The 24595-nt window shown below is 34.9% G+C and overlaps 4 protein-coding genes and 1 pseudogene across 8 annotated transcripts; all 5 read left to right on the plus strand.

The window, feature by feature from the left end:
- The first annotated feature begins 801 nt into the window (after window positions 1–801).
- On the plus strand, window positions 802–3943 carry LOC147540519 (uncharacterized). 4 transcript variants are annotated; one of them, XM_086640943.1, is made up of 4 exons: window positions 802–1100; window positions 1216–1276; window positions 1440–1712; window positions 1837–3943. In XM_086640943.1, the coding sequence occupies exons 3-4, from the start codon at window positions 1446–1448 to the stop codon at window positions 3628–3630; spliced, it is 2061 nt and encodes a 686-aa protein (XP_086497069.1). In that variant the 5' UTR covers window positions 802–1100; window positions 1216–1276; window positions 1440–1445; the 3' UTR covers window positions 3631–3943. The 4 variants fall into 4 exon arrangements, with proteins under 4 accessions (XP_086497069.1, XP_086497070.1, XP_086497071.1 ...); XM_086640944.1 differs by having other exon boundaries at window positions 924–1100; window positions 1219–1276; XM_086640945.1 differs by having other exon boundaries at window positions 956–1100; window positions 1216–1271.
- An 867-nt stretch (window positions 3944–4810) lies between these two features.
- LOC147540520 (mitochondrial arginine transporter BAC2-like) lies at window positions 4811–6452 on the plus strand (annotated as a pseudogene). Its single transcript, XR_015225350.1, has 2 exons — window positions 4811–5160; window positions 5677–6452. The product of XR_015225350.1 is annotated as a mitochondrial arginine transporter BAC2-like (transcript).
- Window positions 6453–8630: 2178 nt separating this feature from the next.
- Window positions 8631–15063, plus strand: LOC147540521 (ATP binding microtubule motor family protein). The gene is made up of 12 exons (XM_086640110.1): window positions 8631–9466; window positions 9568–9819; window positions 10602–10787; window positions 11006–11113; window positions 11619–11696; window positions 11782–11863; window positions 12582–12741; window positions 12829–13131; window positions 13273–13491; window positions 13678–14149; window positions 14272–14337; window positions 14701–15063. The coding sequence occupies exons 1-12, from the start codon at window positions 9293–9295 to the stop codon at window positions 14875–14877; spliced, it is 2277 nt and encodes a 758-aa protein (XP_086496236.1). The 5' UTR covers window positions 8631–9292; the 3' UTR covers window positions 14878–15063.
- A 2072-nt stretch (window positions 15064–17135) lies between these two features.
- Window positions 17136–18197, plus strand: LOC147540522 (heat stress transcription factor C-1-like). The gene is made up of 2 exons (XM_086640111.1): window positions 17136–17414; window positions 17562–18197. Exons 1-2 carry the CDS (start codon window positions 17205–17207, stop codon window positions 18165–18167), a joined length of 816 nt encoding a protein of 271 aa, XP_086496237.1. The 5' UTR covers window positions 17136–17204; the 3' UTR covers window positions 18168–18197.
- Window positions 18198–21885: 3688 nt separating this feature from the next.
- Window positions 21886–24595, plus strand: LOC147540523 (indole-3-pyruvate monooxygenase YUCCA6-like). The gene is made up of 4 exons (XM_086641056.1): window positions 21886–23050; window positions 23320–23568; window positions 23686–23808; window positions 23905–24595. The coding sequence occupies exons 1-4, from the start codon at window positions 22400–22402 to the stop codon at window positions 24118–24120; spliced, it is 1239 nt and encodes a 412-aa protein (XP_086497182.1). The 5' UTR covers window positions 21886–22399; the 3' UTR covers window positions 24121–24595.

Raw genomic sequence — 24595 nt, forward strand, 5'->3', positions numbered from 1 at the left:
TATATTATTCTATTATTATATTATTATAGTAATAATGATATTATTATCATATTACTATATTATATTATTATATTATATATATATATTAGTATACTATATAAAATAATACATATTTACCAATCGTCCATCAATGTTCACAGATATCTACGGATGGCTACCAAAGTCGAAAAATATATTTTCGAAATAATGGTACAATTATTTTTATTTCATATGATTAAACGATAATGATAAAATTAAATAAATAAATGTCCACTAATTGTCCATAAATGTCCTCAGATATCCACAGACGTCCACAAAACTCGAAAAATATATTTTTAAAATATGAGTACAAATATATTATTTTGTATGGTTAGACAATAATGATAATACTAAAATAATAAATGCCTACCAATTGTCATCCATGATGAGATAATAATAATAATAATAATAATAATAATAATAATAATAATAATAATAATAATAATATAATAATAATAATATCCACTACACATTTTGTCCATGGATTCAATATGTTGAAATGTCTCCAAAACATTTTGTCTATAAACCAAATGTCTTGAAATATCAATAAAGACTTTTTGTCCATGAATCAAATGTCTTAAAATGTCTATAAAGACATTTTTTCTACAGACAAATGTCTCGAAATGTCTTGAAATGTCTCGAAATGTCTTAAAATGTCTCGAAATGTCTACGAGACATTTTGTCCACGAATGTCTTCCTAAATCCCTATCCACTACCCCCATCCAAAAGTCCATTTAATGTAGTAACATAGGAATTGTATAAATAATAATAAATTTGTCAGAGTATATTGAGATTGAACTTGGGGATACTGAGGTGGTCGGATAGGTAGCCACGTATTTTCTATAGAAATGTCCGTTTTGTACACCTACCTTAATAAAGGTTATCCAAAACAGAGAACTCTTTCTAAGAGGGACCTGCCATAACAGCAAACAAGTTTAACGTGGCACACCTAAAATCTTCGCCCCTCTTTCTCTCTCTAAATTTCGTGTTTCCGCAAACCCTAATTTTATTTGGGTGTATCTCTCCTTCCCCTCTCCCTCTCCCTCTCTTTAGAATCAGGCAGCCATTGTTGTCCAATCAAGGTACGATTCCTAAAACTATTCTTCACTTTTCTACGATTCGCATGAAAACCCTCATTTATTTTTAACCCCAAATCCTCTGACACCAATAAAAATCCAATCTTTTCCATTTTTATAGCAGCTGGGTAGGCGAAGCTTTAAAGAAGAAATTCAAAGTGGATAAGGAAGAATTCAGTGAGGTTTCTCTCTCTCTATCTATCTATCTACATTAAACCCATTTTTAGTTAGTTCAAATTTTACATGGGTCATTAATTATTTGAACTATTATGTCAAAAACCTAATTTTTTTTTACTAATTATGTGTTAATTGTTTTAATGATCATTTTGTTTAATGATAATGTAGTCATCAATGATTCAAGAGATTGATAATCAGTTAGAGATTGAGCCAATTAAACAAGATGATGAGTTAGAGGTTGATCTCATTACAGAGATTGAGCCAATTACAGTTACAGAATATAATGAGTTAGAGATTGAACCCATTACAGAAGATGATGAGTTAGAGATTGATCATGTTAATGAAGATAGTCTGTTCGAAGTTGAACCCGTTAACGAAGATAATCAGTTGGAGATTGATGAAAATAATGTCGACTTATCGGAACGGTTCATCACTGACAGGGTATAATATCCATTTGCTTTAGTACTTCAATTGACTAACTACATTGTTCAAACTAGGGTTTGTTCTCTGAGTTTTAATTGTGATTCTCGGTAATGACATTTTAGTGGTTGATATTAATGTGCAGATATTTGAAAGTCGAAGAGATTTAATCGATTGGGCTAAAGAAACTGGAAGAGAAGTCGGAACTGTCATTGTGACTAAAAAATCCGATTTTGTTACTGGTAGGACTCCGAGGCTTCTCCTTGGGTGTGAGAGGGCTGGAAAGTATCGACCTCGTAGACCAGGAGCTGAGAGAAAAGGCGAAAGAAGGAAAAGTGCTACGAAGTTATGTGACTGTCCATTTTTACTTAAGGGACTTTTTCAATTCGGAACTCAAGATAAATGGAAGGTTAAAGTTGATTGTGGACGACATAATCATCCATTAGTTAGTAGTAATGGGGTTAAATCAGCTGTGGGCAGGCTAACATCCGAAGAACGTAGAATTGTTGAAGAGATGTCTGCATCTGGATTGAAGCTTCAACAAGCACTTACAGTAATCAAGTCCAGAAACCCTACTAATGCATCTACTATTCGTCATATATATAATGCTAGAGCGACTTTAAGAAAGATTGAAACACGGGAAAAAACGCAGGTTCAACAATTGATAAACGAGCTTTGTGATAATGGTTACCTAGAATTGAATAGACTTCAAGAGGACTCTGATATCGTGAGAGATTTGTTTTGGGCTCACCCAGAATCAGTTCAACTAGCCAAGTGCTTTCCTTATGTTTTTTTGATGGATTCTACATATAAAACAAACCGGTTCAAAAGATCATTATTCGAGATAGTTGGTGTCACCTCTACACGTCAGACTTTTACAGTGTGTTTTGCGTTGATAGAAGAAGAGAAAGAGGATAACTACCTCTGGGTTTTGGATAAGTTACGCTCCTTGCTTGATCGGGATGTATTCCCGTCGACAATAGTAACTAACGGAGAGTTGGCTCTGATGAATGCTTTGGAGAAGATTTTCCCTTCTACCAAGCTTATTTTGAGTCGATGGCATATCTCGAAGGATGTAACAAACAAGGCAAAGAAGGACATTAATGATACAAACATACAAAGAAAATTTATGGATCAGTGGGATGAGTTGGTGATGGCTATTTCAGAGGATGACTATCAACGTTGTTTGAGACAACTAGAGAGTGAATTTTCCGAATTTTGCTCTCTATTGGACTATGTAAAAGATACATGGTTAAACCCATACAAGGATTGTCTCGTTTCGGCTTGGATCAACAATCACATGCATTTAGGGAATTCCAGCGCCAACTGGTCCCAAGGTTCACATGCTAAGTTGAAGAAGCAATTAGAGGCTGGTAATTATGATATACTTGGTATGTGGAAAATCATGCAGCCATTGCTAAACCTTCAATTTACAGATATTACTGCATTATTTGAATTGAGTAAAACTGACGTACCACTGAAGTATCCGCTGAAGTATCAAGTTAATGTCATGAAAGATGTCATTGGAGTTGTTTCAATTGCCGCTATGGACATTATTCTGGATGAGAAAAAGCGTGGCGGAATGGACATAATGTTGGGGGAAAAGAAACGAGGTAGAAAAGTAGGGGTAGATGCACAAGCTTGTGGATGTGCACTTCGACGAACTCATGGTTTACCATGTGCACACGAAATTATTGAGTATGAAAAAGAAGGTTGTGCTATTCCTTTATCGTCGATTCACCCCGTTTGGAAAAAGTTATCGTCATCACCGGATTCACCAAATCGTGGTGGTCTTGATGCACGGCCTGAGTTCCATTTATTCTTTCAGCATTTTAATGAATCTTGTGAAGATCGAAAAGTTTATCTATTGAACAAGTTAAAGGAACTATCAAGCCAGGAGACGACATGGGTTGGTTCGCCTGAAAAACCGAATCTATGAAGGGTTAACAAGCTCTTTTGATATCAATTAGTTTTAATGATATTGTTCATACCATTATGATGTTCATAAGCCTGCAAAAAATTATATATTAATGATTGACCATTAGTTCTTCTTTTTGCACTTTATCTTTCAATTCAACTAGCGCGTAGAATCAGAGATTTGAGATCTATTTCTTAGCTTTGAGCATGAAGTTGGTGTAGAATAATTTAGGTTTTTTTTTTTTTTTTAAGAAGATTTGATATATACTTTCTTCTTGTTTCACACTTGTTTCTCTGATAATTATTGATTATACATACTCTATTTTGATCTCTAATCTCTTTTCTTAAATCATATTTGCTTTCGTAAAGAATTGGTTGATGTATTCATGGTTAAATTAACTATAATCGCTGAAGTGAGCAGGAAAATGTATGACTTTAGATCTTGATAGAGCGTGAAAGTTTGTTCGCATCTGCAGATACTGCTCACTAGCGGTTTTTTTTATGGCGAGAAGTAACATCCTTTCTGTAAGTACTCTATCCGTCTGTTTCCTCCATTAGACATTCATTTGATCATCTTGTTAGAGTAAGCATCTTTCCTCGTTTTCATTTATTTGTTTATGAAGAGCTACGAACAGCACTTGAAAAGTGGGGACTTCATTTAAACGGTATAAGAAGTGTTATAGGAAAAGTAAACTTACCCGAGTTTTGTTACATTCCCGAGCTCAACTACTTACAGCTAGTAACGTAGTTAATGTGTCACTTTGGTCTGGTGATGTTATTCTGTTTGCTCAGTCGGTTGATCGTCTCGCTTTCTTTGTTACATTTATCCATTTTCTCATATTTTACGTGTGAAGGATGGTAAGCTCTTTAATTCTATGTTCTTCTTTGGTTTAAGTAGTTGATCCTTTGAAATATGGGCAGGGTTTTGTGGAGATGGAGATGATTACTTGAACATGGAAGAGTTTAGATTTTTAGGGAGACTTCAGTTGATTCGTTGTGAGGTAGGGATCTTAAGTAGTATGCCACCGTTCGTGACTGTTGCACAACCATATGCGTTTTGTTTACCTTTCGCCTTAAATTCGTGTACACGAGCAATACGAAAAACACAAGTAGAATTAGTGGGATTTTTCGATAATCAAGACAGGGTTACACTATAGTAACAGATCAACCACCTTTCTGCAAATTTCATGGTTAAACCGATCCGGTGTTATCAACTGTCATAAAGAGCAACTAAAAGGAGAGGGGTGGTTTCATGTAGATAGATGTCAATGAATCTCCCGGCCCCCTCATTCATAATGTTCATAATATGAGAGGAGAGGGTAAAGAGAAACGGTAAATATGGATATCTGGCCAGAGTTTCTTGGGAGCAACTGGGAAGATTATTTGTTGCAGGTGGAATTGCAGGAATGGCAGGAATTATGTGTGGGTGTCCGCTTGATACCTTAACGACGTCTTTAACAACCATCTAATACTGAAACGGCTTTTACCCTATTAAGAAATGTAGGTTCTTCTTGAAGGCATGGCTGCTCCATTAGCTTCTGTTTCATTTCAGGTCCTCCCTCTCTCTAAGAAATTTCATTAGTTTTCGATTGCAAAAATGTTAGAATGTCCAAAAGTTGGGCCGGAACCCAACATTGACTGCCAGATTTCGGTCAATCCAACAAGAAAAATGGGGCGAAACCCGACCCTCCACGTCGGATTTCGGCTTGATTTTGCGGGCATTTTATCACCTTTGATCTCAATAATAGTCTTTGAGATTAAGTCTTTAATTTTACGATGTTAAATAATTATCGGTTCATCTGCCAAACATTGATTTCACCCTATTTGTTTGGTGAAATTCATTGGTGCCCTCGTTTCCTTTCAATGTTTGTTTACGTTCTGTTTTGAGTTCTATGATCTTCAATGGCTAGTTTGAAATGTTTCCATGAAAACCCTGATTTGGTTGGGCTTATATTTTCCGTAAATCTATCTAGTTTTCTAGCTTCTCTGATTATGAGAAGGGAATATCAAAATATCATCGTCGTGACTCGTGAGAATTGTTGCTGATGGGCCTAATGTTTTTTGGCAGAACGCAGTGGTATTTGAGGCCTCTGCAATCCAACCAAAGGCTTTTAATTTTTCATCCAACGGAGACGACCCTCCTTCGTATAAAAATGTTGCGTTCTCAGGAATAGGAGCGGGTACAATTCAAAGCTTCCTGTCAAATCCTATTGCCCTTGTAAAAATACACCTTCAGTTCCAGCTCGACCGCCCCAAAAAACAGGCAAATCCTCCAAGAAGGCTGGACAAGGATCGCCAATTCCATCATAAGAACATAAGGTATAAGAGGTATTTGCAGAGGTTTAACCATCACAGATCTAAGAGATGCACCTTCCCATGGTGCTTACTTCTGGTTTTACGAGTACACGAGGGAGAATCTTCAATCAGGTTGCCGAAAAATGGGCAAGAAAGCTTGAAAACCATGTTAGTTTCAGGAGGTTTTGTTGGATTTCTTGCTGTCCTTTTGATGTGGTTAAGTCTAGACTCCAAGCACAAACAGGAATGGGGCCTAACTATATCGGCATTGTGGAAGATTTTGACAAGAGTGTGAGAGAAGAAAGTTATGGTATTTTTTGTTGAGGATTAGGAGCGTCTCAAGCTCGGTCTTTTTTATGTTAATGGTACTATATTCACGGATTATGAGATTAAGTCTTCGATGCTTATTCGAAAGCAAGAATGGAACTTATCGAGCATAAGACAAGACAATGTTTTTCTTTCATATTGGTTGGGGATATAGAGGATTCGACTATGTCAATCTTCCATGTTCATACCTTGTAAATTTGTATTTTACTATACAGCATTTATGTGGTAAGCCGTAAAAGCACAATTTAGCAAAAAACATAAGTCGTAGTTTTGTGGTTTCTGCTTTGTGCGAGCTCAAAAACAGAGAGAGGGTTTTGTTTACACTAAAAAATGTTAATTATATCTCATTCAAAAAAAAAAAGTTAGGGCATTGAGCCATCAAATCATAACAACTACATTTAAAACCATTTCACTTGTTTGTGTAAAGCGTGACACCTGAAGGGTGTAGCAGCTAACGATATTGTCTTTGGTTTTTTGCACCTCACCCCTAAATGTACGGAGTTTTTGTTCTTGACGAAAGTTCTACTAGCGCACCTAAAAGGTCTAACCATCGACGAAGATATACAATCCGCCCAACCCATCAGAGTACGTATCGACATGGAAGACCTCGCATGTGCAATTTTTGTCGTAATTTGGCCACCACTTACCTTCACACGTGGAGGCCTCGACGTTTACTAAGCTTAAACGTTTACCTGTAATCCAAATTTGGGACACTCTCTCAAGCTATGTGGGACTACACTGACAATTCCATTTTAGTTTTTTTTTTTTTTTGTTGTTGAAAGAAGTCCATTTTAGTTGAATAGTAATACATATATCTCCACTCCAACTAACAGAATCAAAGCATTTTCGAGTTGGAATTAGTAATTGTGTCTGTGCCCATAAAATAAAATAGATATTTTAAAAATGGGTCCTATTAATTAATAATAGTATTTGATAAAACATTTGGACTGAAACAAATCCCAGTGTACTTGGACTCTTGTTTAGTGACAACAACCTGTCATTTTAATAATACAAAAAATGCTTTTTTCCTTTTTCTTTACAAATTCCCGCTCTTCAAACTTTTTCTCTGTTTGAATTCAAATTCCATTCCAATTTTAAACTTATGATTATGTGAGACTTTTGTCCACCAAACATACCCCATAAGCTCCTAAATTTCTCTCAACAAAAAAAAACTCCTAAATTTGAACATTTTTTTAACAAGATTAACATGACACATACATAAAAATAGAAAATGTACCTGTCACACAAATATGTATATGTTTACATGTGTTTTCGTGTCATGACTATGTAGAAATATGGCAGCAAGTACTCGTACTAATTAATATTGTATTAAGATTTTATTGTGGATAAAGATGTTCACTTAAAGTCTGTAAATACAAGTTAATTCCTTAAATGTTTAACTCGATGTTATTTATCTGTAATGGTCAGGTATTGTATGTTTCAGGAGGAAAATGTCTTTTCATGATGTAGTTAACCATCGTCTGGATATTCAGTTCGACTGTTACATTAAAAAAATTCTCAAACTTGTTGGTCACAAACAATTTTTGCTCCTGTGAATTTCACCGCTTAAGAAGCTTGAATCTCATTATCACAAAAATTGTAATTCTTTTATCCATATAATCTCAAAAGTTGTTATGTGTCTATTTCGTACGTTTAGCTAAAAATCATGCCGATTATCACGAAAAGCAAACAATTGAGATATCCCGATATCTTCACCTCTATTAAGACATTTCTAAGGTCTAGGACGATGTGTTGTTCTTCGTATTAGTTTTCATCATATAAATACAATTTCTTATACGATACGGATGTCAATTATTCTCAAAATTTTCGCGTACACCAGCGACCATTAGAAATGATGAAAGGATTGTCCTTTATTGGTATCTTCACTCTCACACCCAATTTGGTTGTGGCTATGGTTATCTTTTTACCAACCATTAGTTAGCTCTCATTGTAATAGCACATTATCACTCCCCTCTTAACCACAGGTGGGCCATCATCTTATAGGTATCCTCGGATTTTAATTTCAAATCTAACCCACACAGGTACTAAACCATAATAGCAATACAACCTAGGGGTATAGATATATATACATAAGTTATATTACTTTTAGCCCTTCATTTTCAGACGGGCTAATTGAATTTTTACCCCCAATTTGTGACCGACCGATGGATTTGGGCCTTTATAAGTGTCAGGCTTCCTATTTAGCTCCTCATTAAGTCAGGGTTCAATTTAGCTTCCAAACTTTTTATAACCTTCCAATTCTACCCTCATTGTATTTCTGCATTTTATGTTGTTTTTATCTTTTTGTCCACCTCAGTCCTCACCTCCACTCCACCCTTCTTTGTATTTCACCTCACCTTCTTCAACATAAAGAGGTCACGGTAGAAGGTTGCCGACCAGATACCTTTTCCAGAGACTTTCAATTTTTTTTAACTCTTTCTTCTCCCCCGTCTACATTATCATCTCTCTCTCACTCACTCTATCTCTCTCTCACTCACTCTCTCTCTCATCTTCCATCTCTCTCTCCCTCTAAACTCTCTGTTCTGGCGAAAGGGTCCCATTCGTTGAAATGCCGTCTGGATTTGGGGGAAACTTGAAACGAATGTATAATTGGAAGAGTAGACAAAGTTTGGGAGCCAAATCGAACTCTCAGATATAATTGGAAAAAAAATCTACCGGAACACTTACGAGGCCAAATCGGTCCGTTGGTCATACATTGGGGCCAAAACGGAATCAACCCTTTTTATACTAATATTAATCTTTGTTTACTCTCTTTGTTTTGAAAAAAACTTGAATATAGCTCAACCACCATTTTGTAACTTTTTAACTTCGAAAAATCTTCTTCTTCAAACCTTTTATCTTCATCCCCACTTTCTCTCTCTCTCTCTCTCTCTCTCTCTCTCTAACTTTTCTCTGTTTGATCTCTTCTTGACAGAACTTGTTTAGGGTTTATGTTCGTCTCTCTAGTGTGAGAGAAAGAGTGAGTGAGAGTGAGACGTTTGTGACTTGAATCAGATTGAGATTTGCTTTTTCAGTTGAAATCTTAGTTAGATCGAGAAGAAATGAACGCATTTGGAAGACAAAACCAGAGATCTAGTTCATCAACAACTACAAATCATCAACGTCAATACTCAGATGATTTCTTAGATTCAACATCTAATGGAAAATGGCTTCAATCTACTGGTCTTCAACATATGCAATCATCTAATACCAATAATGATGTTTTCACTCAACAGGTTTGAAATTTTTGACCTACAAATGAATCGATCGTGTTATTCTTCTTGTGATTTTTAGATCTTGACTGGTGTTTTTCTTCTTGTTTGTTTATTGGAAGCAGGATTTTGGTTACTATGGAGGTGGTGGTGGTGGCGGAGGTAGTTTTGCCGGCTTCGGCGGCGGCGGTGGAGGACTTAGATCATATCGGAATGTTCAGAGGAGTGTAAATGAGTTGTTTTCAGAGCCTTCATCACCTCCAGTTTATTCACGAACATCAAGCCAGAGGAAGAACGGAGAAGAGAATGTATCTCCTAGTGAGTACAGTCCTGGAATATTGGATCTACATTCATTTGATACTGAGTTACTCCCTGAGGTATATGTTTGAATTCATCTTCTAGAGTGATATATCTAGTCAAAATTAGAGATTTTGAAGTTTGAATTCATTTCCCCTAATTTGTTTATCCTGAATCCCCAATCCTATTTTTGATCAACTTGTTGTTGTTTTCCATATGTTTTCCAATTTTTCAACTTTATTTGAAATTGGGGAAGTGGAATTCATTAGGGTTTATCAGTTAAGTAATTACTGAAGTTCAATTGCTTAGTTAATTTACTTGGATTGATTTGATACTGAGTTACTCCCCTGAGGTATACATTTGAATTTATCTTCTAGAGTGATGTCTCTAGTCAAAATTAGTTATTTTGAAGTTGGAACAAGTGATTTGAGTGTTTATATTGGTTTCATTTTTCCCCAATTTGTGTACCCTAAATTCGTAATCCTATTTTAGATGAAATTGGCACAGTTTTCACTTTGCAATATGTTCCTTCCAATTTTTGAACTCTATTTCAAACTGGGGAAGTCTGATTCATTAGGGTCTATCAGTTAGGTAATTACTCCACTATTTACTAAAGTTTAGTAACAATTGCTTAATTTACTTGGATTTGCTCATTGAATAGTTTATGGGGTAATCTCTTCCTTGATGATTCAGTCCCTAATAACAACATTGCGAGTTAGGAAAATCTTAACTAATATTCATGCAATTTCGCTCATCTCATGTGCTAGTTTGAATTTTCTAGACATCGAGTTTACCTTTAGAAATCCGAGTTTTGCGGTTACATTGACTGATTGTTTATTATGTATGTTATTGCTGGGTACAGGTTCCTGGGGTATATGATAGCTCTTCCTTCTACCATTCAAACCAAGGTAGAAGCATAGATGATGCTGAACCTTATCTTACTAACAAACAAACATCAAAAGCTCGTGGCTTGCCCGAGAATAATCTTCTGAAGAGCTTTTCTGTTGATAAAGAGAAGACCAGTTCTGTTGCCAAGATTAAAGTAGTGGTACGATCCTTTTGACTATTGGATTATAATATATCATGTTCAGTGGTTTGTAGTGCTTTCTCAAATTAGAGTTACATCCACGAGACAAAACCTGGTGAAGAAGGCCCATTTCTTATAACTAATTTCTTGATGTAAACTATTGAAACTGAAGTTGTATGTGTTTGTTCCTAAGGCAGAAATGGTTTTGTGTGATGATGCAAATACTTGCTTGATTACAGGTCCGAAAGAGACCGCTGAATAAAAAGGAACTAGCCAAGAAAGAGGAAGATATCGTAACAATCGAATCTAACTCCAATTATCTTACAGTTCACGAGACAAAACTCAAGGTGAGCGCTTTAATACTTGATGTTACTTGATAGGACTGTTTACATCCCCTTGTTCTGCTGGGATTCTAATTTGGATGTACATTTTATCATACTTGTCTTGAGTTTTTCAGTCATTCTAAGATGTTTTCTAGTCAACTTTCTTTCTTTGCTAGATGTCAAAGAAAATGCAGTGAATTTGTCTAAAGATTGATTTTGTAATACAATCCATGATTCTATACCACATTAAAATGGAATAGGTTGACTAATGTCTTAATTAGAATTACTATAAGTCTCAGTTAGAAAGTCTGCATTCCAATTTCCTCGTATCTTTGCTATTCCCATATGGGTCTGAACAAACCAATCGATTCTGACAGGGTCCGTCAGTAGTGCTTTGTCATGTACTCTTTTATTATTGTTGAAACTACTGAAGTAACAGTTTCTTCCGAAACTTCCTTACCCCTTGACAGTTTATTAAATATTTAGATATACTTTCATTTCCAATTCTAGATTAATTTCCTTGTTGCAGGTTGACCTGACAGAGTATGTTGAGAAACACGAATTTGTTTTTGACGCAGTGTTGAATGAGGAGGTTTCAAATGATGAAGTGAGTATGTTTGATATTCAAGACCTCATTGCTCATCATATTAATGGTATCTCTATTGATCTTGATGTTCCTTTGTTCCTGATAGGTGTATCGGGAGACTGTGGAGCCCATTGTTCCAATAATTTTTCAACGAACAAAAGCAACTTGCTTTGCATATGGGCAAACAGGTATATGGTTGATTTTTTAGGTGTCTAGATGTGTTTGGAGTTCAACTGCAGAATCACCTAGTAGTAGTTGAATGAATTTTGAGCTTATGCTTTTACATTTAATAAATTTGTAGTAGTCAGAAAAAAACTTGCCTAATAAGTGAATAGTTCATCCTTGCGTACCTAATGTCTATGTGTGACTTGGTAAGAGGTGTAGTATCTGAGAAGTGAGAACTCAAAATTATCATCGCATTGTTGTTTTCACTCGTAGGATCTCAACATTTTACTTGCGAATTAGACAGTCTGACTACTAATGCGAGCAACTTTTTGGACTTATATGGAATGGATGCCACTACAACCAACGTAGTAACCTTCTTCTATGTATCTGCATGATTAAAAAGGCCACAGATGATCGGATCAACCGAGATCCTTTAGCAGTAGCATTTTCCTGTGACCTGCCATGGCATTGACCCAGTGGGAAAGAAACTCAAATTGGTTTTGTTTTCAGCTTCATTTTCCGTGTCACTAGGCAAATGCCTAAATGATTTATTGTAGCGTTCTTCCATTTTCTTATCTGTGCAGTGAAGTAATTGTAAAAAAAATTGTGTAAATTTTATTCAGTAGAGTTGAGTTTGTTTACCTCGAGGATTCCTCTTACTGGTTCTGCTTAAGGTTAGCTTTATACTTTTCATTTTTGTTTTTATTGTGTGTTTGAACTTTGTTTTATTTGTGTTGGCAGGGAGTGGGAAGACTTTTACTATGCAGCCACTGCCGCTTAAAGCATCACAAGATATATTAAGATTAATGCACCATACTTACAGAAATCAAGGTTTTCATTTGTACGTCAGTTTCTTTGAGATTTATGGCGGGAAGCTATTCGATCTCCTTAATGACCGAAGGTTATTTCTTATTGCTATAACTTTTTCATTTCTAATACATTCAATAATTAGAAGTTACTTTTGCGAACTCACAATACTAATATGCAGAAAGCTTTGTATGAGGGAGGATGGAAAGCAACAAGTGTGCATTGTCGGCTTACAAGAGTTTAAGGTATCAAATGTGGATACAATCAGGGAATTCATTGAAAAAGGAAATGGTAGTAGGAGTACTGGCACAACTGGTGCCAATGAGGAGTCTTCTCGTTCACATGCTATACTTCAGCTTGTTATTAAGAGATCAGTTGATGGAAGTGATTCTAAACCTCCCCGGGTCGTTGGCAAGCTTTCTTTCATAGATCTTGCCGGAAGTGAACGTGGTGCAGATACTACAGATAATGATAAGCAGACTAGGTAAGTTTTTCGTCAATTTGTGTCTATGCGAGGTCTTATCGTGATATATTTATCCAGGCCAATTTTTTGCACCTAGATTCCACACCTCTTTTAAGTCATAATTGTGAACCTTTAGCTGAAATTGATTTTTTTTTTGTGCAGAATGGAAGGTGCTGAGATCAACAAGAGTTTACTCGCGTTGAAGGAATGCATTAGGGCTCTTGACAATGATCAAGGTCATATTCCCTTCAGAGGAAGCAAACTAACTGAAGTTCTTAGAGATTCTTTTGTCGGAAACTCACGAACTGTTATGATATCGTGCATTTCTCCAAATTCGGGTTCTTGTGAACATACCCTCAACACTTTAAGATATGCTGACAGGTAAGAAAGTGACCTGATTTTTCTTAGGATATTATAACTGTACTTGGAAAAAAAAAAGTGATTTAGTAGTGTGTCACTTTAACGCAGATTCAATGTTCACTTTTTCTTACCGAATCTCAATGAATTGTAGTATTCTTCCCGTACCATATATTTCTTTTACCTTTCTGATAGATGCTTGTTTACCAGGGTTAAGAGCCTTTCGAAAGGAAACAACTCCAAGAAGGATCCTTTATTAGCCACTTTGAACATAAGGGAGTCAACTACTTTGCCGTTATCCTCTGTTCTACCACCAGTGCCCAGCTACGAGAGTAATAACACTGATTTTATGAAGGAGCCCAACAGATTCGGATGGTCCAAACAAATTGAACGAGAAAGCTCTCTACCTTATACGGATCGTGTCCCTACGGGAAGAGATGATGCATATGCAGATTACTCGAAGGATCACAGAAATGGTGGAAGTGGAGAAGATTTTGATTACTCGGAGGAGTTCTATGAACCAGAAAAACCGTTGTGGAAGAAGAATGGAAAATCTGAGACCTACCATGCTTCAGGTTTGGACGATAAGATGAGGAAAGTTGAAACTCAGACAAAGCGGAAGGATATGCCAGATTTTAGTAACAATTCACATCCGGACGATGATTTGAATGCCCTCTTAAAGGTAAACTTTTAAGATCATTGTACTCTACGTCTCAATTTATTATTTACTCGTGGATTTACCTTCACCAACTCTACAACTAGTGCTCATTTAATTGGTGCATATTTATTTAATGAATGAACCAGGAGGAAGAAGATCTCGTAAGTGCTCATCGGAAACAAGTCGAAGAGACGATGGATATTGTCAGAGAGGTTAGTCACAATTTTATGCTGGCTAACTTTAGGTGGTGTTTTTTTTTTCTTTTCAAAAATAGATATGAAATCTGACTTGAGATCTGAATTAACTAGAGTAAAATGTCAAAATGCTTGTTTTATATCTGACTCGTGTGCCTGTCGTGGGCTGATTTTGGGTCCATTCGAGTTAGACATGGAATGAGACAGAATAAGTGTATTGTCTAAAATGACTTGAAAAGAATAATGTGCCTCTTGACCAAACAAGTCAAGACTCAGAGTACTGAAATTCAAACAGGTCAGAGTTAGTCGAGTCAGGTTGACACAACTATCCCGTATTAAAGTCATACTTGATGTGCTCGAAACATACTTTGATTTATGCAGGAAATGGAACTTTTGGTTGAAGCAGATCAACCCGGGAATCAACTTGATGACTACATTTCTAAATTGAACACCATTCTTTCTCAGAAAGCAGCAGGAATCCTGCAACTACAAACACGATTAGCCAACTTCCAAAGGCGTCTAAACGAACACAACGTTCTAGTTTCCTCCGGTAACTAATTCTGTTGAATAAATACTCTAGTAGTAGCTCGTTATCATTGTGGTTTTTGATTATCGTACATGAGTTTATGATAGAACTATGCATGCATTATATATATATACATAATATATATTGCGTTGGATGCATATGAGAATCCATTATCGTCAAAATTTGATTGACAATGAATGATGGTTTGTTCCACCGTCTACTGGTTTTCTTCGAAAGCGTTAATTTTTCAGGTCTGTACAAGGTTGAAGTTTTCTCTACAGGTGCAGTTCTTGTTTCTCTCTCCAAAATACTCTTTTTGTTTTTCTTTTTCAGTTGTGAGGTAGAAACCCATATATATATATATTTATTTGTAATTGATTTAAAAGCATCTTCGGTATGAGCAAGGGTTCTGATTTTGTGGTTGGTATTTCCTTATAAAATACTAGGCATATCCCCAATCCTATAGACGAGACAATCATGTCCAATTAACATTGTGATTGAAAAATGGGTGGTCTCTAGTATATGACACATCTTGTAATTTCTCAAAAGAGAACTCCTGTATTTGAATTACACGTGATTTTAGAGAAAACGGCGGGATAAAGAGAAGAAATATCCATGCGTTGTGATTGTAGCAGGGGCGGCTTAGGCCCAAAGCAGCCGCGCTTTGGGCCCCAACCAGCCTGAGGGTCTCCACTCTAGAGTTTTATAGGCACTACCTTGAATAAATAACTCTACAACTAAAATTTAAATAAGGCTCCAGTTATAGCTCAGTGGGCAGGTGCTTAGTGTGTAATGTGAATGTTAAAGGTTCGAACTCCATCTAAAGCAACATGGATTAGTTTCATTTTTTACACCCATCTTTTACTTGGCTTTGGGCCTCACAATTGGTTGGGCCGGCCCTGGATTGTAGTCGACAGTTTATCTTGTATAGAGTATATTACAAAATGATAATTTTAATTTTTGAAAGAATAACAGTGGAAATTATATTGGGTTGTTTGAAGTGAGAAGAAGAAAGAATTAGATAATTTGGAGTTTTAAAAAAAATTTAAATTGTAAAAGAAAGGTCTAGGTTTATCTAACGGCTTAGATTTATGGTTGCAAGTTATGACAAAAGAATCTATGCCATTTGTTATATAGATTATTTTAGCAGTTACACTTGGGCTGGATTACAACTGGTGGCAAAGGCCGTAATTTTGTCTAAAAGAAAATCCAAATTGGTACTTTTCAAGCTCAGTCTCTCACAAATTTAATTTGAGGACCTGTCCCTTATTTTTCCGTAGCAGTGGATTCCTCCGTAATTAGATTTTGGTCCTTTCTGTCAATCTCCTTATCCATATTTCTCTAACACAAAATCTTGGAGGTATTTTGTATGGAACATCTTAGTGGGGGGACAAAGGCATCTATCAGATCTTGTCAAAACGACTTTTATGTATATGGTTCATACTTACTATATATATATGTGGTCATATTATTTACCTTACGATTTGGTTATCAAAATTTGTTTCCTATCAATTGAAATCGATGTTTTAAGAAACAAATAAAAATTAAAAACTTTTAGGGGGACGTATTTTATTTTAACATTCAACACGTATTAGTACCTAGCTTTCATAATTATTTACTTTTGTTTTTTCGGTCCACACCCGTAGTCTAAGCATCAAAGGAAGACGAAAACAAATCATATTCTTTACAAACCATATCTAAAAACTCTTCTTGACCGTTACTCTTTATTTTATTTACTAAAAACTATGCGATTACCGTGTTACAAAAATTAGTACTCCAGTCTTTTTCAAATTCGGTCTAAAATAGTTTCATTAATCATGATTTAGTCTATTTTCAAACAACACCAATTAATTCATTGCAGTACTGAAGTTAAAGTATTAAAATTTAAAATTGTTTGTTGTTCTCACCAAGTTTGAAACCATATTCCATTGAGGAGTAAGAAGTTTTAGTCTTCAAATAAAACAGTGTGAAATGAAAACATACCAACAACTATTGGTTGGAGTGTTAAGAGATTTAATCTTGTGTGTCCGAGGTCAAAAATTCGAGGAATAGCTAACTATTAATTAAAAAACCCTAAAAGTATGTTATTTGTTGTTGAGATAGCCACTCACTAATTGGTCAATTGATAAAAAGAATTTGATATAACTTTTTTTTTTTGTTGAGATAGCCACTCACTAATTGGTCAATTGATAAAAAATTTGATATAACTTTTCATTGGTCCAATTTAGCTTGACCTTTTCATATAATATAAAGATAGCTAACCAACCCAAAACTCCATTCCTACACAAGTATCTTACTACATCTTTTACTATAGAAGTTAGAGAGAGAGAGAGAGTTTAGACAGAGAGAATTGGGTTTGATGGAAGGAAACAACTCAAGTTCAATAGCACCATTTGTATTAAAGATATATGATATGGTGAATAACCCAAAGACAAAACCATTGATCTTATGGGGAAGAAATAGCAACAGTTTTATTGTTATCGACCCACTCGATTTCTCACACAAAATTCTACCAATTTATTTCAAACACAACAATTTCTCAAGTTTCGTTCGTCAGCTCAATACTTATGTAAGTTCTCTCTTTCTCTAGAAATTGGTTCTCTCTAAAAATACACTTTTCGCAACGGTTGCTATTACAAATCGTGGTTACAACTACCAGTTTAAAACCGTTGCTAAAAGACTTATTCTTAGTATTGAACTTTAAATTTTGATGCAGGGATTTAAAAAGGTGGATTCAGATAGATGGGAATTCGGGCACAAATCGTTCTTAAAAGGGCAAAAACAATTGTTGAAAAATATCGTTAGGAAAAAACCAATTAGGGTTTCTCGCTCTTTGAAGTTGAATAAAGAAGAGGAGAAGGATATACTAATAGAGATTGGAAGATTAAAACAAGAACAAAAAGCTTTAGAAGACGAGGTTATAGCGATGGATAAACGGTTAGGTACGACCGAGAAACGACCCAAACAAATGATGGTTTTTCTACATAAAGTTATAGAAGACCCTGAATTTTTACCTAAGTTGGTACTTGAAAGAGAAGCAACAACTAAGAGATTAGTAAGAGAAAGAAAGAGAAGTTATATGCTTTCTTCATGTTCATTAGAGGATGATGATGATGAAGATGATCAATCTATTGGAACAACAATGAAAACATCAATAGTGGGTCATGATATTGATGAGGTTATAACTAGAGAGAAGGTGCCCATGGTCTTAGATTCGCCGACGGAACCGTTACCATTTGTGATAGAGCCTTTCTATAACTCATCAGAGATACAACAAAATATAATTCCTTATCCATTTTCTCTTTTGGAAGGTGGGTTTTAGATATCTTTACATACATACATATATATATATATATATATATATATATATATATATATATATATATATATATATATAGGTTTGGATTTTTTTAGTATGGGAAGAAAAATTGGAATTAGTGAAAATTAAAGATTCTTATGAATTAATTTCATAATTTTTATTATTTTATTTATCTTCATGAGATCCAATTCTTTTTATAAGTAACTTATGATGTAATAACCACCATTTTTTGTACATAGTATGGAGAAAAAGAGAGGGGGAGGGGATACTTGGAGAAGCTTGCCCACCACCTTGGGCTGGAGTCGTCACAAAATTAGTTTCTACCTCCAAGTCTAGGGTTCGAGGCGTTACATGTCTCGTATTGTTATGGAGACCCGTACATAAAAAATAAAAAGATCTGAGTTGACATCTGGACAGACTGGACTCGACTGGCCGAACCTAGCTTGTCCAAGCAGACATCTGGCGGCCTTTGTCTGATCCGATTACTATCACTTTGTTTTCATTATTTCTTAAATTCCTGATTTCTTTCAAAGTTAGAATATTGAACGTTCATTGCAGAAAAAAAGTTTTCGACAATCAATTAACAAAATATAAGTTTTACTTTTTCTACATAAATTTGATCTCTGAAAAAGATTTTAAAAAATTGAATATCGTACGTTAATTGCAAAACAAAGATTTTCGACAATCAATTGACTAAATAAAATTTCTTTTCTTTACACAATTTTGATCTCTAAAAAGATTAGAAAAGGAAGTTGAAAACCACTTGCTCGTTGTGAAGTAAAAGTAGAAAGGATATAAAGTGTTTAAGAATCAAAAACACAAATGCCTTTCAATGTCTTTAGGGACCATTAAAGATAAATGTGTTAGATTTAGTAAGCCCCACTCTAAAATCTTTAAGAGAGAGGTGTCAACCAACGAGAGGAAACAAATTACTTGTGAAACAAACAAAGACACCCTATTGGGTGGATATAACCGATTTACTGTATTAGCCGTTGTTGACTCATTTTTGAACATATCTTGACAAAGCCCGAAAGCCCTACTTACATAGTACCGAAAGGGACGTTATTGCTTGTAGTGGCCAACATGTCGGGTCGTGTATGAGATTTTGAGTCGGCGTGTTTGCCATGACGCATTAAAAAGAACTTCTGTTCAGCCTGAAAGAAAAGAGCCGATTTCTGCCCGAAAATTGATGTGGCCTGCTCTCATTAACGTTTTTCTCTCACATGCGCGGACAAATGAGAGTCGACTACATCCAATTTCAAACTGAAAGCAACGTGTCAGTTGTGTCTGAGACTTTTCAGTTCACACGTCTGTCATGACACAATAAATCTGGGAACGAAACAGTATGTCCGCGGCTCACTATGCATCCAATTCATTTTTATGGATCTGTCTAGGGAGCAGGCGGTCCCATATAGTTTATGAGAGTATTTGGGACCTTGTGCAATTAGTGCATGTTCTTTGATGGACTCGTGGATTTGGATATGGGTGGCAGAAGCGAAAATAATATCGATAAATTTTCAACGCAGCTTCCTCTGTTCGAGGAGTTTAGCATTTGCAAGTGTCGACGTCGACTGACTCTTGCTCATACATGTCAAAGAACACCTACTCGAAGATTTTTTGCTCTCGACAATGACATCAAATATAGGAAAAAAAATTCTTAAAAATGGAATTCTTAAAATATATATTGGGGCATGCCACTCTAACTACAAAGGCAACCATTGCTTAGATTTTGCTAGTTTGAAGTCAAGAGAGGTTTTGTCAACATTTGGTTGTCCGAGTGGTTGATGATATTGACATAAACTCCAGAAACCCTGAAGGTCTGATATTTGATTCTCAAATGAGGCGAAATTCATAGTTATTGAATTTAGATTTTTAAAGGTATAAATAATGTAATATGTTTGTCAGACTTTAAACCTCTTTCATGTTGTTGGGTTTTAGGTCTCTTTCATTATTTGTTTAACTTAGGTGGTTATTGTATAAGGCTACCTCTTAGTAGGAGTTGGGATGCCTTTTAAACTTTCCCAACCAATTTGTTTGGGGTTTCTAATTCTTGCGGCGCCTTCAAAATATGTTGTCTAAACAATATTCTACACATTAATAAGTATTTTTTTTTGTTGCAACACTACATAATAACGAGCTCAACTCAATTATTTAATGAGAAGAATATCACTTGCTCGTCCACCACTCTCTGGTTCAGTGGTTGGATAATCTTCTATAAGTCCATGAAGTTCTTGAATAAAACGGCGGTCAAGACATCTTGAATTGAATGGACACTGTGGACTCAGTAAGAGGGATAGATCAAAGACCAAATCCAACCTTCTTTAGGGGATCGAAGATTATTTACGATCTCCAATTATATATCTCATAAAACTTGAGATTAATACTCTTAATCATCTAAAATTACTCCTTATCCCTAATATTGTCCTTCATATGGACTTTTCTCGTAGGAGGATTGGCAAACACGCTTGCTTATACGTAACACTCATATTATTTATAGTATAGCCATACTAGGTTATACAATTCGAACCACCTAAATTTTGTGTACTTATCTTGAAAAATCATAGCGAGAAAAATATGAAATTAGCCCATAGAAGTTATGAAATGAATTACAAAAAACTTTCAGTGTTTTATCAGGCTCAAACTTTGAATTTTGTAGAATGGATTTTGATGTGGAAGTTCAAGCGTTATGAAATTATATTTCTAAACTTGAAAAACGAAAAGACTAAGAAATAAATATTAATTTAAGGACATACTATTTTTTTTGTTGAAAATTTAAGGACATACTTGTTTTAAAATTTTCAAAAATATTATCCTTATAAATAAATAGTATTGACATCTAATTTATAGTAAAAAAAAAGACTAAAAAATAAATATTAATTTAAGGACATACTTGTTCTAAAGTTTTCAAAAATATTATCCTTATAAATAAATAGTATTGACATCTAATTTATAGTAAATATAAGAAATAAAAGTTAAATGTATTTACAGAAAGAAAATCAGTTAGTAGATTTTTATCTACTATATTGTTTTAAGATTAAATATCATTCTATATTTACTCATATTTTTATTCATTTCTGAGGCATAAAACCTATTTGCTCTTACTTTTATTAGTTTATTAGTTTTCACTTGGTTTTTGACTTTTTTCCTTTCCTATTAAGAAACTTCCAAGTGAACCCTTCGTTTAGGAAAAATAGACCTTTTGGCCCTACAATTTGTCACTTCCTTTCTACACTAGCACCATCCAATTTTTTTTCCCAAGTTTGCCTTTGAAACGAACGGTTTAACTGTTATCTATAACGGTTTTAACAATGTTGATAGCACCCTTATAAAAGATGGGCATATTTAACTGAAATTTAACGTGGACGATCAGATTTCGACCAACAGAGTAAAGAGATAAACAATGGACAAATTTTGAACACTCACTTCAAATTTTTGCACGATCTCGCCCCATATTTTCCGTCATTTAATCATTTTGTCGTCATAAAGAGATAGACACAAATGGAAGCGAAATAAAACAAATCAAGCTTAACAAATTTGGGTGAAATAAGGTGTAACTAATGTTATTTTAATTTTCAAGTTTTCGAATCTAATGCCACAAAAAGAATATGACTCAAAATATGTTCTAAATTAATTTAATTAGGAATGATATTATGACCTCAATATAAATAATTGTTTTATCTAAAAAAAAATCTATAAATAATAGTCCTTAAAATGGTCATATGTTTCATAAAAAGAAAGTAAATAAACAAAACTCAAGTACTCGAACTTCTTTATCTCTTTCTCTCTCTCTCTCAATCCACTTTCTCTCTCTAGTTTTTATAAGCAAACTCTTCCTATATGTGTGGGATTGTTAGTTAAGTATCCGTTTGTTTCGTTCTTAACTTGAAGATTTAAAAACACAAGATTATCCAATTTCAACTAAATGGATAAGAACCTCTTAATTCATCTTCTCCTTTAATCAACTCCATATTTTTCTCCTCTGATCTCTTATTGTTACCAACTATATTTATAACCTAAATCTAATCCTTACCCATTCATTATTCTCAAACATAGATTGAGAAATCTAGAGAGAGAAAGATAGATAGAGAAAGAGTGATCAAGTGATCAGTTTGATACTCTGTTTTCAAACTTCCTCTGTTTTTAGACATCCTCTGTTTTGCTCTGTTCTGATTTGATTGTTTGTTAACTTTTTCTCATCTTGGGTAAGATTTGATTATGATCACATTATCAAATCAATGAAGATCAAGGAGAAAATTAGTACAAAAAGTGGTATATGGGTACCAGGACCGATAATCGTCGGTGCCGGACCATCTGGTCTTGCAGTTGCAGCTTGTTTAAAATCAAAAGAAATCCCAAGTTTGATTCTTGAAAAATCTAGTTGTATAGCTTCATTATGGAAGTTAAAAACTTATGATCGTCTTTCTCTTCATCTTCCTAAGAAATTATGTGAGCTTCCATTGATGCCATTTCCTCCTAATTTTCCTACTTACCCATTGAAATCCCAATTTGTTGATTACTTAGAAGCTTATGTTAACAAATTCAAACTTCAACCACATTTTAATGAAAGTGTGGTTAGTGCTGAATTTGATAATAATATTGGGTTTTGGAGAGTAAAGACTAATAGGTTGAAGGAAGATTTATCGGGTTACGAGTATATTTGTCGTTGGTTAATCGTTGCTACGGGCGAAAATGCAGAAGGGTTTGTGCCGAAAATCGAAGGAATGGAGAATTTTTTAGGGCCTATTATTCATACAAGTTTGTATAGAAGTGGGAAACCTTTTTGTGGGAAGAAAGTTTTGGTTATTGGATGTGGGAATTCAGGAATGGAAGTATGTTTAGATCTTTGCAATTTCAATGCTAGACCATCTCTTGTGGTTAGAAATTCTGTAAGTATCAATTTATCTTATTTCTTTTGTGAGATATAATCGATATCCCACATTGAGAATTCTTCATTTTTCAACTATGAATCAAGTATTTAGTAGTAATGTGATTGAATTTTAGTCTAAGACCCACTAAATATTTTGATAACCTAAGCAAAACCCTAGCATGAATTCATTGTTTTTGAATCTAAAATGGAGGGTGGGCTCACAATTGAAATATGTTTTAGTCTATCTTTTAAACTTTTTAGGGTTTTTTTTCCTCCTTTTGGTTGCAGTTGCATGTTTTACCTAGAGACTTGATGGGCAGATCAACTTTTGGGCTGTCAATGTGGTTGCTTAAATGGCTACCTATACGGGTTGTTGATCGGTTACTACTTCTCTTAACATGGGTGGTGCTCGGAAACACATCCGAACTTGGTCTTCATCGACCCAAACTCGGTCCTTTAGAGCTCAAAAGCGTCTCCGGCAAAACTCCTGTATTGGATGTTGGAGCACTAGCCAAAATCAAAGATGGGGAAATCAAGGTACATAGTTTTGCGTTTGGCATTGGTGTTTTTTCCGATAAATTTTCGAGGGTTCTTTTCGATTACCACTTATAGTTTCTTCAAATAGTTAACTCGTCCGTCTTGTCAATGGTACAGGTACGTGGTGGCGTAAAGCGATTAACACGTACTAAAGTTGAGTTTATAGATGGAAGAGTAGAGGGCTTTGATGCTATTATCATGGCCACAGGTTACAAAAGCAATGTACCTTCTTGGTTAAAGGTATCTAAGCTTGTGTTTCTCTTTGTTTGCCTTTTTGCTGTAAGGTTGAACTATCACTTGGCTCAAATTATCTACAATATTTGAATAACTTATCAGGACAGACAATTGTTTTCGGAGAAAGACGGGCTACCAATAAAACCATTCCCTAGTGGTTGGAAAGGCGAAAATGGGTTGTATTCGGTAGGGTTTACTAAACGTGGATTGCCCGGTTCATCAATGGATGCAACTAAAGTCGCACAAGACATAGAACAACATTGGATGGCTAATCATAGTAAGGAAGAAAGTAGATTTACGCGTCGGTATTACAATTAAAAAAAAAAATCATTAGAAAGAGAAACAATAATAGAGTTAAAAGACTTTTAGTGAATCTTTTGAAGATGAAGAGTAAAAGGTAGAAGATTGATATTATTGGTTAAGTGTTTCACCTTTTGAAGGAAAGAAAGAGAAAGAAAAAGATCTATCACTCCTTGCAAATTAAGGATGAATTAGGAATAGTAAATGGAAATGATTTTAGGTCTATGTTCATCTTGTAAATGATTTTTTTTTTATTTGGAGGATGGTTTATTGGGAGGAGGGAATTATAGAGAATTAACCAAAAATTAGGGTTTTGAAATGTACCAATTTTTGGTTAACCTATATTTTTTGTATTAGAAATGATGGTTTAGGAATGTTTATATTTCATAGTAGGAAGAAGATCATTGTAATTAAGTTTCTTCCTTCTTTCTTGATTGTCTCTCTTTATGCTTGAGATTAGTAAATTACATTAGTAATTCTATATTTACGCGCA

Source organism: Eschscholzia californica, unplaced genomic scaffold (assembly GCF_041429995.1).
Source record: "Eschscholzia californica isolate CP2 unplaced genomic scaffold, dmEscCali1.0.p SCAF_5, whole genome shotgun sequence".
NCBI classification, from domain to species: Eukaryota; Viridiplantae; Streptophyta; class Magnoliopsida; order Ranunculales; family Papaveraceae; genus Eschscholzia; species Eschscholzia californica.

Excerpts from the sequence above, each read along its gene's own strand:
- LOC147540519 (XM_086640943.1), top strand. The coding sequence starts at position 1,446 with ATGATTCAAGAGATTGATAATCAGTTAGAGATTGAGCCAATTAAACAA. Across the intron at positions 1,713-1,836 it reads AACGGTTCATCACTGACAGG|ATATTTGAAAGTCGAAGAGA; the intron begins GTATAATATCCA and ends ATTAATGTGCAG.
- LOC147540522 (XM_086640111.1), top strand. The coding sequence starts at position 17,205 with ATGGAAGGAAACAACTCAAGTTCAATAGCACCATTTGTATTAAAGATA. Across the intron at positions 17,415-17,561 it reads TTCGTCAGCTCAATACTTAT|GGATTTAAAAAGGTGGATTC; the intron begins GTAAGTTCTCTC and ends ATTTTGATGCAG.
- LOC147540523 (XM_086641056.1), top strand. The coding sequence starts at position 22,400 with ATGAAGATCAAGGAGAAAATTAGTACAAAAAGTGGTATATGGGTACCA. Across the intron at positions 23,051-23,319 it reads CTCTTGTGGTTAGAAATTCT|TTGCATGTTTTACCTAGAGA; the intron begins GTAAGTATCAAT and ends TTTTGGTTGCAG. Across the intron at positions 23,809-23,904 it reads ATGTACCTTCTTGGTTAAAG|GACAGACAATTGTTTTCGGA; the intron begins GTATCTAAGCTT and ends ATAACTTATCAG.
- LOC147540521 (XM_086640110.1), top strand. The coding sequence starts at position 9,293 with ATGAACGCATTTGGAAGACAAAACCAGAGATCTAGTTCATCAACAACT. Across the intron at positions 11,697-11,781 it reads AGGAGGTTTCAAATGATGAA|GTGTATCGGGAGACTGTGGA; the intron begins GTGAGTATGTTT and ends TGTTCCTGATAG. Across the intron at positions 14,338-14,700 it reads CGATGGATATTGTCAGAGAG|GAAATGGAACTTTTGGTTGA; the intron begins GTTAGTCACAAT and ends TGATTTATGCAG.